The 14,137-nt window shown below is 38.7% G+C and overlaps 1 protein-coding gene across 47 annotated transcripts in view; it reads right to left on the bottom strand.

The window, feature by feature from the left end:
* The window catches only part of RPAP2 (RNA polymerase II associated protein 2), a 129,538-nt gene that overhangs the window by 45,716 nt on the left and 69,685 nt on the right, over positions 1-14,137 (bottom strand). For 38 of the 47 annotated variants that reach the window (XR_015160483.1, XR_015160495.1, XR_015160498.1 and 35 more), the window contains one exon: positions 1,667-1,816. The exons of 2 other annotated variants lie outside the window; for them this stretch is intronic. Coding sequence is in view for 16 of the 45 variants with exons in the window: in XM_086391137.1 (XP_086247263.1) it covers positions 1,675-1,816 (142 nt within the window). In the remaining 29 variants the exon portion in view is untranslated. Of the gene's footprint in view, positions 1-76; positions 1,817-2,983; positions 3,164-14,137 lie in introns of those variants that run through there. 7 more of the 47 variants (XR_015160500.1, XM_086391157.1, XR_015160477.1 and 4 more) reach the window with 6 other exon arrangements.

Here is a 14,137-nt window from a genome sequence, read left to right as displayed (position 1 = left end):
ACCATCTTCATTTCTCATATGGAAAATTATATAATAAGGCCTCATTCATTCAGTATCCCTTATAATATTGAGGAAGTCTGGGCAAAGATTCACCTTTAATTACTTACACAAATAAACAATGTAAAGACAACAACAACAACAACACTGATCACAGGGCAACTATTAAGTCCACTTAAAACATCTACTGTTTAGGGAATTCTCTGTCAGGACTCAGCACTTTCATTGCCAGGGCCTGGATTGGATCCTTAAAAAAACTTTAACACCATTTGTTCATATACAAGCATTAAATATGCTAATTTAAAAGGGTTCTTAATTGATACATATTCATTAAAGCAGATCTGCAAGGACATCAGGTTAGGCATACTTTGTTCTTAGTCTATCTGGAAAAGCAACCTTTCAACCAATGGACATAGGGTATCATGAATTGAGGGGTATGATTAATTCAATATTCTGTACCTGAAGCTCAATAAAACAAACAAAAAAACGAAACTCAAAACTTACTCTATTCTTAGAAGGGCGTTTGAAGTGCTGCTTCCACTAGCCAAGCTGAGTTCACTGCCTAAATAAAAGCCTTTGCTTTAGAGGGTTCTCAGGGGAGCAGGGTTGCATGAACTGGTCACTAGGTTTAAGTCTGGAGGCAGTAACAGTGCTAAGTCCTTATGTTCTATTTTCTAGGAGGTTCAATGAAAGGATAATGGCATTCTTTCTTGTCTGCCAAAATATACCTCTCAAATATCCTTGTCATATATTCAAAGATTTGCTTCATAGAGTTTTTTTTAACAAAATTTCAAGTATCAAAATGTAAAATGATATCAATCTGTAGTGTGCTTCTGGGAGGAGACAAGATTTGAGATAGAAGTGAGGGGGGAATTTTGCTTTTTAAAATTATACACACAGTTCTGTATTGTTTAATTTTGACAAGCTTGTATTACTTTTATAATTTAAAAAATATTTGAAAACTTTAAAAAAAGGAAATGCTCCATAAGGGGATCTCATTCATGGTTTAGAATGAATTTCCTTTAATCATAACATTAACTTAATACCTATCTGAGCACTTCAGAGTATGTGAAATAGAAAGTAAAGGGAAGAAGAGACGGAAAGTTGTGGATAAGGGAAGGGACATTCATATGGGCAGAGACAGAAACGTGGGATAGTAGAAGAGGGCTATGTATCTGGGAACAGGGTCAGGAATCAACAAAGCCAGACTTTTAAACTCACAAGCTTATCTGTACGTGAGATGACTAAGGTATTGGCTGGGCTGAAGAGGGAAGTAGGGTGAGGATATTCTCAAAGATCATTGCAGTATTTGGTTGAAGTAAACTGCTACTTCCTGGGCAAAAACTTATCAGATGGGACATGCAGGCTGGGATGGTCCAGATTTGAGTATGAAGCTGATAGTGGGGAGTTTCCTGGATTGTAAGAAACAGAACTAACTGTGGTATCCTATAAAGGAAAAATAACAAAAAGATGGGACACGGAGTAACAAGAGTGGACAGGAATTGACTGGGGCAGCTGGGAACTCAGAGATATTGTAATCTACCATAGCAAGCTGAAGACGTATGGAAGTCTCTAGTTGGTTTTTAAAATTTCCAATATGAAAACAGAGTCCAAACGGGCAACAAATAAAAAAACAAACAAAAAACTAAAGTAAAACAAGTCAACGCACCACTCTGGTTAACAGCTGGTTCTAAATATGATGGTTAAACTTTCAAGGTCTTCATTTTTTAAATGCAATTCTTCAAGCAGGGTGGTCATGAACTGTGTAAACATCACATTTTCCTGAGAAAGCTTCTGAATGCCAAGAGTTGAGGTCAATCTGAAACACCAAAAATATTAAATGCATATCCATGAAATTGCAAGGACTAAGGGGCTCCAGTCTTTAACATGGCAGAAGGGATTTTTCTGAGAATAATGAAGTCTCTCTGATTTAGCAAAATCCAGAGAGAGAGGATCTTCTACTAAAGCTGAAAAGAAATCTCATGAAAAAACTGAAAGACCAAACATACTGTTACATAAGGAAAGAAGCTTAAAAGCCTTAATCTGAAACATGTTAGTCATTATGTCAGCAAAAGCTACCAAAATTCTGCTCAGAAAAGAACATTAATGAAGTCTTTCCACATGAGGAAAGGAGGTTGTGTAGAGAAGCTTAGAGCTGAGAATTGCTTAAAAAAACATAATTTGTATCAACTGTTTAGGTTATATCACTTGAAAAACAGACAACAAACAAAAAGATTGCCTTTGGATGAAACCTTATCATTTTTATTTATTTTTTAAACATTTTTATTTTTGTAATACTGAACAGACAAATTACATCTTACAAGGTACTTAATATAAAACTTCAGAAGGAAAACAAAGCTTTCTTCTCTAACCATTTCCAGTAACTATCCCTAAAGACTGATTACATATATAATAGTCATAGAAGTAATTTTCATGAATGTGATTAGTAAACATGATTTTTAAAAAAGTGAACAATATCTAATCACAAAGACTGCAAACCATTCCTTTTCATAAATTTTTGTATCTCCAGAGAGCATGGGCATGCTTCACAGAGCCTTTTTCCAAGTACATTCTGGAAAGCTTTTTGAAAAAAAAAATTATTTTTCACCCAGTCTACACTTCCCACACAAAGCTCTTACAGATGCTTATTTAACCTTGGCCATTGCCAGTGGGCACATCAAATATAAATAAAATAACTCTGATTTAAATCAATATAGCTCAAGAAATCAGAGCAGAGGAGTTTCACAGTAGTGAGTGTGGGAATGAGAAATGTTATTTTCTGAGGCAGATTTCTTCCTTGCTTAGCCATTTCATGCAGAAAGCAGAAACAAAAGGAAAAATTTGTCAGAACTGTCCAAAGATGCCCTAGACTTTGAGTAGACTCTCTATATTCCTGAAGGTATTTTAGCAAGAACTGGAGATGAGGTGACTCTGTCCAGTGAAATCCAGAGAGCTACCCAAGAAAACTTCTGATTTCCTTACCCACCTCTCCTCTATTTATTTATAGCTAGTGGATGGAGTACTAGGTTCTCCTATTTCATGAGCCTTGTCTGCAGGTATTCCCCAAAGGCAGTTCATACTTGGAAATCCTTCTATCCAAGCATTCTAATGCCAAGTTCAAGCTGGGCACTTGGGTGAACTTACAGGCAGTTGTGGCCAGCTTTTCCTGTGGAGAAAGTAGAACCTAAAAGTCAACTCTTTCGGCTTTCTCATACTTAGCTGATGCCAACATTTAAAATATCAAGTTGCTGCTTCCCCACAGTAAGACCAAAGGTGCTGGGGATGGGATAACACTGGCAAAAACAGGAAGTCAGGGCAGTCAGATCAGATGTCAGCTCCACAAAAACCTAGCTTTTGTGTGTTTTAAAAATGGTAATGACATATCCAAAACAATGTCTCTGATTTTCAAGGAGACTATACGAAAACATATAGTTTGGTTCATATATGAAAACAAAGTTTCCTCAATTACTTCTCAAAGTGCCATTAATATGTTAAACTTCCTCAAATTAGAAATAAAGGCTGACTACTAGATTTTTCAACCTGTGTGCCCATATGAAAGCAGAAAATAATAAATGTTATAGAGAAAGAGTTTGTAAGAGAATTTTTCTATCAATCACTCTAGTTAGAAAATATTTTGGGAATAGTAACACTTCTCTAACAAACTTATAAGGTTAATATTATTATATAATTATAGGATATGTTCGTGCATGTGTGCTAAGTTGCTTCAGTCGCGTCCAACTCATTGCAACCCCATGGACTGTAGCCCACCAGGCTCCTCTGTCCATGGGATTCTCCAGGCAAGAATACTGGAGTGGTTGCCATTCCCTTCTCCAAGGATATATTCAAATTTACCTAAAAGTTTTGTTCATAAAGAAAAACCAGGATTATTGAGAAACTTTCCAACAATGCAATCTCGTTCCTGAGCCCATGCCACAGACAGCTAAGCAACCAGCCGTTCTTTGCTTAATGAGCTTGGACCTGTTTTGAGACGCCTCAAAAACATGGCTCTGAGCAGCAATCTGTTATGTTTTCTCACAAGATGAGTATCGAAGCCCTAGGGTGTATCTATAAAATGGGGCTAATAGTACTTAACTTCCTTAAAAGTTATTATTGCAAAAGGATACTATAAATAGGTTTTTAAAAAATCAATTATGATAATAACATTTATCATGTGCTACCTAGGAGATTTACTGTGTACTTGTTCTAAGTATGAATTATCTCTTTTTAACTGCACAATGACTGAAAAATATATACTGTTCCCATTTTATGAGTAAGGAAATAAAGGCACAAAAAAATGGAAGTACCTTCTCCAAAGTCACAAAGATAGTAAGTGTGAGGTCACAGCTTTGAAACCCAGGCAATATATCTCAAAAAGCCCATACTCCTGGCTAATACACAAGCTTTCATTCTTTGTAGGCTGTAGAATACTATATAAATTTAATCTTCACTTGTGCCCTTCACTACTGTGCCCTCAATGAACATGCAGAAGAAACAGAATGTTTTAACTGCTTTAGAGAACTAAAAGGACAACAAAGTAGCTAGCAGCAGAGGGAAATGCTAATGGAGAAATCATACAAGGTCTGGTGTCTGTTAGGAGACAGTAATAGCAGTTTTGGGGTCTGGGGATTTCTGCAGCAAGTCATCAGACAGATAGCAATCCTTAGGCAACTGGAGCCAGGATTTCCTGACTTCTCTTAACACTTGAGCCTTAAGTGTTGTTGCATAATTTTACTCCCGGAAAGTGAGCCAATGAGATTTCCTTTATTTATTCCCTTGTCCTTTTAATCTTTATCTGAAAAGATTTCTTCCCTACCCCCAAGTCCCTAACACAGAATATAGTAAGAAATATATATTACCTTTCTAAAATTTTTGACTTAAATCCTTTTTGGAATAAGCTGAGGTATAAAGAAATAAATACTCTAATAGTGCCTGTGTACCTCTAAACATTAGTAACCCAGTGGATTACTTTTGGGGAGTCATGTAAAAATTGTTTTTCTTTCCATAGAAACCAAGCTCACACACACACACAAAAAAGAATGGTTTTGACAAGCTATAAAGTCATAATAGTATGTCAGGGAAGATGCTAAACCCTGAAGACTAGTAATTTTATTCATTCAAAAGAATTATGATTTACTTCTATCTCCAAAGTAATTTACATTTAAAGTTGAATAAGAGCTATATATAACCTTTGTTTTCTAGATTCCTTGACTTGTCTACTTTAGTATGTTTTATTACTTAATAGCAACGGGCACTCTTCCAGACTGACTGCTTACTGGATATCTGCTGGATTTCCATGTCCATGTCATTGGTGTAGTGAGAGGCCCCTGTGCCTGTTTGTAGAGATGAATCTGAGACAAGATCATAACTTTTTATCAGACTTTATGGTTTTGGTCAATGATAAGAGCTGGCTGTTGCCATTGACAAAGATGCTTTTGCCATTGAGAAAGCAAGGATTCTTTTTAGGGTACACACCACCTTAATGATAGGTACTATTGGCTGAATTGGGTGGGTGGACCTGTCTGATGTAGAGGAGCACTGCGTTGAGCTTGGAGACAGGGTTCTGTGCAGAATCTGCTTTTGTTAGCAGTGACCATGGAAGGTGGCTTCGGCAAGCACAGAGCACTAGGCAAACAGTCTGTGTGTGCTTAGAACTAGGTCCAAGGACAAATGAACAAAGACTTATTACTGCAACTATTCTTTACATGGTCTCTTCACTGCCACATCTGACAGCCTCCTCTTAGTTCTTTTTCCAGTTGACTGCAGTATTTGATGTCCTCATTCACTTCCTCCTTTTCTAGAATTCTCCTTCTTTGGCTTTTCAGGTACTCTTATCTCAGTTCTGCTCCTACTCCTGAACCTTTATGATCTCTCTTGTTGGCATTTTTTTTAAAACCAGCCCATTAATAATGACAGGTCTTACCTAAGGTTTCATATTGACCCTCTTTGGCACTAAATCCTATCTCATGGCTCTGATTACCAGTGATTCAAATCTCTTGGGATTTTTTTTACACTTTGGATGTCCAAAAGGTACCTCAAAAACATTCTGTTCAAACCTGAAATTCTGACTTCTCGTTTTCATTAAAAACTTCTAGTATTAGAAATCTCAAGTCATCTTTTAACTCTTTACCCTTAATGTTCTTTGTTCAATCAACTACCAAGTCCTCCTGATTCTCCTATGATGTGCTTTTTGAATCCATTTCATTTCCCCCGTTCTCACTGTCTAATTCAGATGAATTCTCTCCTCCTGGGACTACCTCCTCAGCCACTAAGTGGTCTCCCACTCCATTCCAGCCTCCACACTGCCACCACGATCCTCTCTCGTAGATCTGATTAAGTCACTCTCTTTGATAAGTACTTATAGGAGAAACCAAATTTCTCTGGACCTTTTATTTTTCATTCTATCACATGGATATGCTTATATTTCAAGTAATATGAAAATATATAGTTAGTTGTATATTTTTTTCTCATCAAGCAGGAAGGTGGAAAACTGGGATATTTATTCATCCATCTTTGTATTCCCCACAGACTTGTTCCCTTAATAGTAATACATAATTTGGTGAAGGATTACAGAACTGAAACTGCTGCTATACTAGCACTTCTCAGTGAACTACAAGATGCATGCGTATATGTGCGTGCTTAGTTGTGAGTGACTCTTTGTGACCCTATGGACTACAGGCTGCCAGGCTCTTTGTCCATGGGGTTCTCCAGGCAAGAATACTGGAGTGGATTGCCACTTCCTTCTCCAGGGGATTTTCCAGACCCAGGGATCTAACCAGGGTCTCCTGCAACTCCTGCTTTGGCAGGTGGATTCTTTAACACTGAGCCACGTAGTCCTGGACAAACGATGGTCTGTGGGCCAAATCTGGCCTGCTGCTTGTTACTTTTGTAAATAAAATTGAAAAACAGTCATGCCCATTTATTTATGTATTCTGTAGCTGCTTTTGTATTCCAACAGCAGAGCTGAGCAGCTGGGACAGTTGGGCCAGCAAAGATGAAGATATAATCTGGCCCTTCACAGAAAGTTTGCACATTCTTATACTAGTAGATTAATGTGCACCAATTTTAATTTAAAGTGAATAACTCAGTCACTAATACAATGCTTTATATGCTGTAAGTCTGATGATGGGAGCAACTAACATGAGATGAGAAATCCAAAGCAATCATTTGGCTGTAGGATATTAAAGATCTGGTCTGGGAAAGATCTTCTGCCCCCTGGATCACTAAAGTATGGAAGATGCTTAACGAAACCAAAAATATCTCATAAAAATCTACCAGCTGGAGAGAGAACTTTCCTTGATTTACTTCACTCCAGCCAAACTGAGCAAAGTTGCCTCAATTAAGCCAAGGTTTAGTTTGTCCTCACTTATGAGCTGGCTGTGTTCTTTCTACGGGGTGCTTTTTCCCCAAGTATCTACATGGTGGACTCCTTCATGTAATTCAGTTTTGTTTAAATGTCACCTTTTCTATCTTAAACCCATCGTCTTGTTTACCTTCTCTACCTGCCTACTTTGTCTTCACAGTCCTTACTATTTTCTAGTTCTATTATTTGTTTGCTTGTTTACTGTCTCTCTCTCATCCAAAAGAAGGTGAATGTCATGAGGGTAGTGACTCGTGTATTTACTGCATTCACTGTGTCCTTCATGTTGGGGACACTGTAGGTGATCACTAATTATTTAATGAGGAGAAATGGCTTAAGAGGTCACGAATTTATTGTGTTTACGGAAATATTTTTTCTTCTTCAAAATATTTTCCTCCTTTCCGTTTTAGAGGAAGGGAGGGAGGAAGCATGTTCTCGACTCCTCCTCCCGCCTGCACAGAGTAGTATCATCTTCCTGCTAGAATATTTCAGAGTATCTATCAGGGAGGTGAGATGAGCTTCAAATTCATTAGGTGGGCCAAACATTAAATCAAGATCTACCACTTGTTTCTGCATTTCTCCTCCTTACTTCCATTTGTCCTGAAACTCAGTGTTGGCCAAGGGTGAGCAGGACTGAGAGCCACTGAGCAGGCTTGGTCTGTACCTTTAATTCACTCCATTCCTGTAGAGGAAACTGTGGAGCAAGGGGCTGTTCCTCAAGTGGGTGCCTGGTGCCTTCCTCTGGAGCAAAAGTATTTTAGCTCCACAGGTTAAATATGAAAATGACACTTGCCCAAAAGGAAGAGCACTTTAGAATTTCTACAGTCCAACTACTATAGGTCATTATTTTTGCGTATTTCTGGTTGGTTACTACTGTTCTTGAATGGGGTGTGTTCTTACTCTTTTTAGGTCAATGAAAGTAACAGAGTGTAGCTGCAAAGCTATACTCCCTTTCAGTCTCCTCCCATTAAGTTAGAAGATCTAAGAAAACAGACTCAAGATCATTTCTTAATGTAGTGATTTGGACCCTTTACACAAGAGAGTTAATAAACTACCTCCATAACCTTGAAGGACTGAGATTCTTTACCTCTATGTGTATAGCATGTTGCAATGGTTAATATGCTTTAAATCCTGGACGTTGTTTCTTATATATAATGTAAATGGCCCTTGCAGAATATGGACGTGGTGGGGGCTGTGTGTGGGAGGGAGAGGCAGCACTTAAAAGTTATTCCTTCATATGCTTGAAAATGGTTCTCAATTAATTCCAAGTCTTTTTATTATTTCCTAATAGATGCCATCTAACTGCTCCTTATTCAGACTGGTGTTCTTCGCTATATCCCTAATTCTAGCTTCTCATTTTCCTAAAATGCAATGCCCCAGAATATACTGTTCAAATTCATTACTTCACAACAAAAATACATTTTCAGAGAAAGATATCATGATGTAAAATCTTTCACATCCAAGTTATCTTTGAAGTAAAACCTCAGAATCTTATAAATCCTCTCCCATTTTTGTTAAATTGAGTCCCCAGGCTCCTCCTTTCAATACTTTAAAGGATTAGCATATACATCTGTATATATTATATACTTAATATATAAAATTTAAAGGGACTCAAACCTCTGTTCTAGTCCAACAACTTCTAATAGTGAATATCAAAGGAAACAATAACTGCGCCCAAATAACTACTCTACTTAAATAAAACAGTAATATAGCATAGTTGGTATTTAACAGTGTGCTTTATGCAGGAAATGCCTTTAAAATAATCAATAGAAAATGTGACTGGCAGTGAGTAAAAACAGAAGATTTTTATGTTTCCATTTATTACCTTTGTGTACTTTTAAAGATGAATAAAAACCTCTAAAGGTGACATGAAAAGGATGGTTTACCACAAACAGTCTTTATGTTGGAGAATATAATTTGACAAAAATGACATAATCTGCAAATGTATAAATCACAAACAAGCCAGGAAACTTCTCATGAGAACTCCCCTGATTCAAATCTCTATTCTGAAAAGAAAGGCAGCCTTCTATAACTAGTTCTTTACCATATGGTCAATGGCATGACAACAAAAGCAAAAAAAAGCGAAGTGTCAAACTGCATCTTATTGATAAGACCTTTATTTAGCTGACTGCTCCACATATGCTACACATCAAAAGGAGAGTCTGAAGGCAGGTTAGGACAGGTACCCTCCATTCGTTATTACTGAGCTGTCAAACAACATCTGGTTAACAGGAATTCTTATACACACAATTGGGAAGAGTTTCAAAGTTTGGTAACTGAAACAAGAGATTTTTAATTAAAAGTGGCCTTTTTATAAATCCTTATATCCAAAGATTTAGAGCTATACAAACTCTTGATTAAGCCTCAGAAGAAAGTTATCTGTGACTGTGAGTCACTGGTTTGTTTCGTATCAACAGAGAAAGCTATATGAAGAATTAAAGTTGTAGTTTACTGAACAAGTGGAGGTAAAACAATTGATGGGACTCAAGGTTATCCATCTCCTGGTAGTGCATTAAGAACCAGTAATTGACTTGGAATTTTAAATGGCCTTCCCAGTGTGGCTGTATTGCTTTGCTTACTGCACATTCCCACTGGGGAGCATACGATGCAGCTCTTGCAATACCAGAAATCGCAGCATGGTCTGATCGATCCTTTCTTGAATAATCTGGGTGATACGTGTGAAGATCACATCAAGCATTTATCTTAAATGAAATAGCACAGACATCCCTTAACCTGACCATCAACACTAAGCAGCAGTACCTCTTAAGAGTTTCCTAAACTTGCAGAATCAAGCCGGTAGGCTGTTGTGAAATGACACTGAACACCACTCCTCATATTCAGTATAATCTTAAGTGAAAAAAGTGCTGTGAGAATGTCTATGTGAATAAATGTCACCAGAAAGCGTGCTTCTCTATGGTTTGGGGTTGGAGGAAGGGACAGGAAGTGAAAAGCCACACTTTTCTGTATTATCAGATTTGAGAAATTACTAGGTTCATACAGAGTTCTGTTGCAGTAGGGAAACCTGTTCTGCTGATCACCACACATAAAGGTGATGAATATGCAGAGACTGCCAAAAGATAATGCTGGGCTTAAAAGGAAATTTTTGACACTCTGATCTCATCCTTCAGAAGTTAGGGCTGGGCAGGAGAAGGTAAGAGGGATATTTCTGTTAAAAGGAAGTACCTTCAATATTTACATGCACAAGCACTATGCCTGTTGCTTTACCAATGCAAACAGAATAGATATTACAGTACCTGACATTTCAGGGGCTTAGAATCAAACAAAACCAAATGTCTTTTGCAACAGATGAGGCATCTTTATTAATACTGGCCTGAGTAAGTGAGAAATCTGAAACATGAGGTCTAACTGCACAGTCTTCTTTGATGAGGGTATACCACTTAGTTTCTTAAATGGGACCTATCCAGCTAGTTTCCTTTTGACAGCTGAGGTGGGCAGGGTACGGATTCATCCAAGGTCACATTGGTTAAGAACAGTGCTAAAAATGGATGCCTTTTATCACAGAGGTATCTTGCTTATCTATCAAGTCTGGATACTCCTTCCTGCACTGCAGCAACAGTTGTCATTTTACCCTTACCATGTCTTCTTTAAGAAAACGAGTTGGGATTTTCCCTCATTCTCTACATGCTGCTGCTGCTGCTGCTAAGTCGCTTCAGTTGTGTCCGACTCCGTGCGACCCCAAAGACAGCAGCCCACCAGGCTCCCCCGTCCCTGGGATTCTCCAGGCAAGAACACTGGAGTGGGTTGCCATTTCCTTCTCCAATGCATGAAAGTGAAAAGTGAAAGGGAAGTCGCTCAGTCGTGTCCGACTCTTCGAGACCCCAGAGACTGCAGCCTACCAGGCTCCTCCGTCCATGGGATTTTCCAGGCAAGAGAACTGGAGTGGGGTGCCATTGCTTTCTCCGTGAACAAGTGCTAAATGATAAAGGATGACCTCTGTCTGTGAAAACATACACTCAAAACTGAAACAAAGGAGAGCTGTGACCAGTAAGTAACCCAATGGGTCAAAATGTCATCTATTTTCAGAAATTTGAGGGCTCACACAAACCCAAGGCATTTTACAAAACATCTCTCTCAGATATTAAAAAATTTTTTTTTGGTATAAACTTTCAAAAAGGATATCATCTGTATGTTCAGGGCTCATATTTAACATAACTCTTTTTCTACCTTGAGTGTTTCTTACTGGGGAGAACGTAGATGATTATTCAACTCTGTCACTTATTTCTCTAAAAACATTTGTCTAATCTGTGACCCTTAGCCTCCTCCTTGAAGTAACACAATGGCCCCAGGGGCACAGGGAAAGAACAACAAAAAAAGTCAGCCTATGGAACAGCTTTTCTTTTTCCATAAAATAACATGGGCTGGGCCATGTGCAGAGGTAACTCCTTCATGGCACTTCCCTAAGCTGCTCTGGATGTTATTTTAAGTAGCTGCTCTGGATGTTGTTTTTAAGTAAACATTTCCCTGGTGGCTCAGAGGGTAAAGCATCGGCCTGCAATGCAGGAGACCTGGGTTCAATCTCTGGGTGGGGAAGATCCCCTGGAGAAGGAAATGGCAACCACTCCAGTATTCTTGCCTGGAAAATCCCATGGACGGAGAAGCCTGGTGGGCTACAGTCCATGGAGTCGCAAAGAGTCGGACACCACTGAGCAACTTTACTTTCACTTTCAAACATGGTTTTACTCTTGTTTGACAAGGAAACAAATGACAAGCGGTCAGAGCTCAGTTTAAAATTCAGATACTTTAAAATGGGTGACTTTCTAAATTAGAGCAAGTGAATTAGTTTCCCTTGAAGAATGCCAGTTTTTTCCCCAGCTATTCCTTTTGTGGCAGGATCTCAGCCACTGAGTCAAACATAAGCAGCTACAGTGATTTCCAAGTTTGTAAAAAGAAACTTTTCTTTATGAAACTAACTTGTTTATCTTCCACCTTTCTGTGAAGTTACACCAAGTGTTAACTCCACAGTGAGGCTCAAGTGACTTTCTTAAGGTCACATAGTTAGTAAGAGATGAGCAAATAAGCCCCAGAAGTACTCCCACAGGTCTACACTTCTAACCACCATACCACACAAGCTCACATGTCTGATTCATTTTAAGAACGAGGAGACTTTATGATTTCAAAGGCCCACTTGTCTATGCTCTTCAAATAATTTTTGAAATCTGTCATTACAAAATAAAACATGCTAATGAAAACAGACAATTCTATTGTTTCTAATTAATTCATCCTTTCTGTGATAGCCAAAAAGCATCTTCCAACACCATTAACTACTGAAGACTTTAGAAGAAACCTAGGAAATGCCTCTAAGCAACCAAATCCTGGCAGATACAGCTAAATTAACTGATTTAGCACATCTTTATCTAGCACACTAATAACTGCACTAGGACAGTGGTTGTCAATTTTATCTGTACAAATTACAATCACTTGGGGAACTTAAAAATATTTATGTCCAGGCTCCATCCCAGACCATTCAATTAAAATCTCTGAATCAGATATTATACATTACACACACACACACAGAGGGATTCCCTGGTGGCTCAGATGGTAAAGAGTCTGCCTGCAATGTGGGAGACCCAGGTTTGATCCCTGGGTTGGGATGATCCACTGGAGAAGGAAATGGCAACCCACTCCAGTATTCTTGCCTGGAGAATCCCATGGATGCAGGAGCAGAGTTGGACACCACTGAGCGACTTCTTTCTATACATATACATATGTATATGTGTATATATGTGTGTATATATATACAAAGAAATTTTTATTTTATTTTTTTGGCTATGCCATAAGGCTTGCAAGATATTAGTTCCCCAAGCAGGGATTAAACCTACACCCACAGTAGTGAAAGTGTGGGGTCCTAAACACTTTACCATCAGGGAATTCCCAAGTATTAGTAATTTTTAAACACTTTTTATGTGATTCTAATGGACAACCAGTGTTTAGAACGAAGCACAAGCTGGAATCAAGACTGCTGGGAGAAATATCAATAACCTCAGATATGCAGATGACACCACGCTTATGGCAGAAAGTGAAGAGGAACTAAAAAGCCTCTTGGTGAAAGTGAAAGAGGAGAGTGAAAAAGTTGGCTTAAAGCTCAATATTCAGAAAACGAAGATCATGGTTCTGGTCCCATCACTTCATGGGAAATAGATGGGGAAACAGTGGAAACAGTGTCAGACTGTATTTTGGGGGGCTCAAAAAACACTGCAGATGGTGATTGCAGCCATGAAATTAAAAGACGCTTACTCCTTGGAAGGAAAATTATGACCAACCTAGATAGTATATTGAAAAGCAGAGACATTACTTTGCCAACAAAGGTCCATCTAGTCAAGGCTATGGTTTTTCCAGTGGTCATGTATGGATGTGAGAGTTGGACTGTGAAGAAAGCTGAGCACCGAAGAACTGATGCTTTTGAACTGTGGTATTGGAGAAGACTCTTGAGAGTCCCTTGGACTGCAAGGAGATCCAACCAGTCCATCCTAAAGGAGATTGGTCCTGGGTGTTCATTGGAAGGACTGATTGTAAAGCTGAAACTCCAGTACTCTGGCCACCTCATGCGAAGAGTTGACTCATTGGAAAAGACTCTGATGTTGGGAGGGATTGGGGGCAGGAGGAGAAGGGGACAACAGAGGATCAGATGGCAGATGGCATCACTGACTCGATGGACATGAGTCTGAGTGAACTCCGGGTGTTGGTGATGGACAGGGAGGCCTGGTGTGCTGCGATTTATGGGGTCGCAAAGAGTCGGACACGACTGAGTGACTGAACTGTTCA

The sequence above is a fragment of the Bos grunniens genome, chromosome 3, assembly GCF_055505025.1.
Source record: "Bos grunniens cultivar Pamir isolate PY7600 chromosome 3, Bosgru_T2T1.0, whole genome shotgun sequence".
NCBI classification, from domain to species: Eukaryota; Metazoa; Chordata; class Mammalia; order Artiodactyla; family Bovidae; genus Bos; species Bos grunniens.
This window is presented reverse-complemented; position numbering and strand designations above follow the sequence as displayed.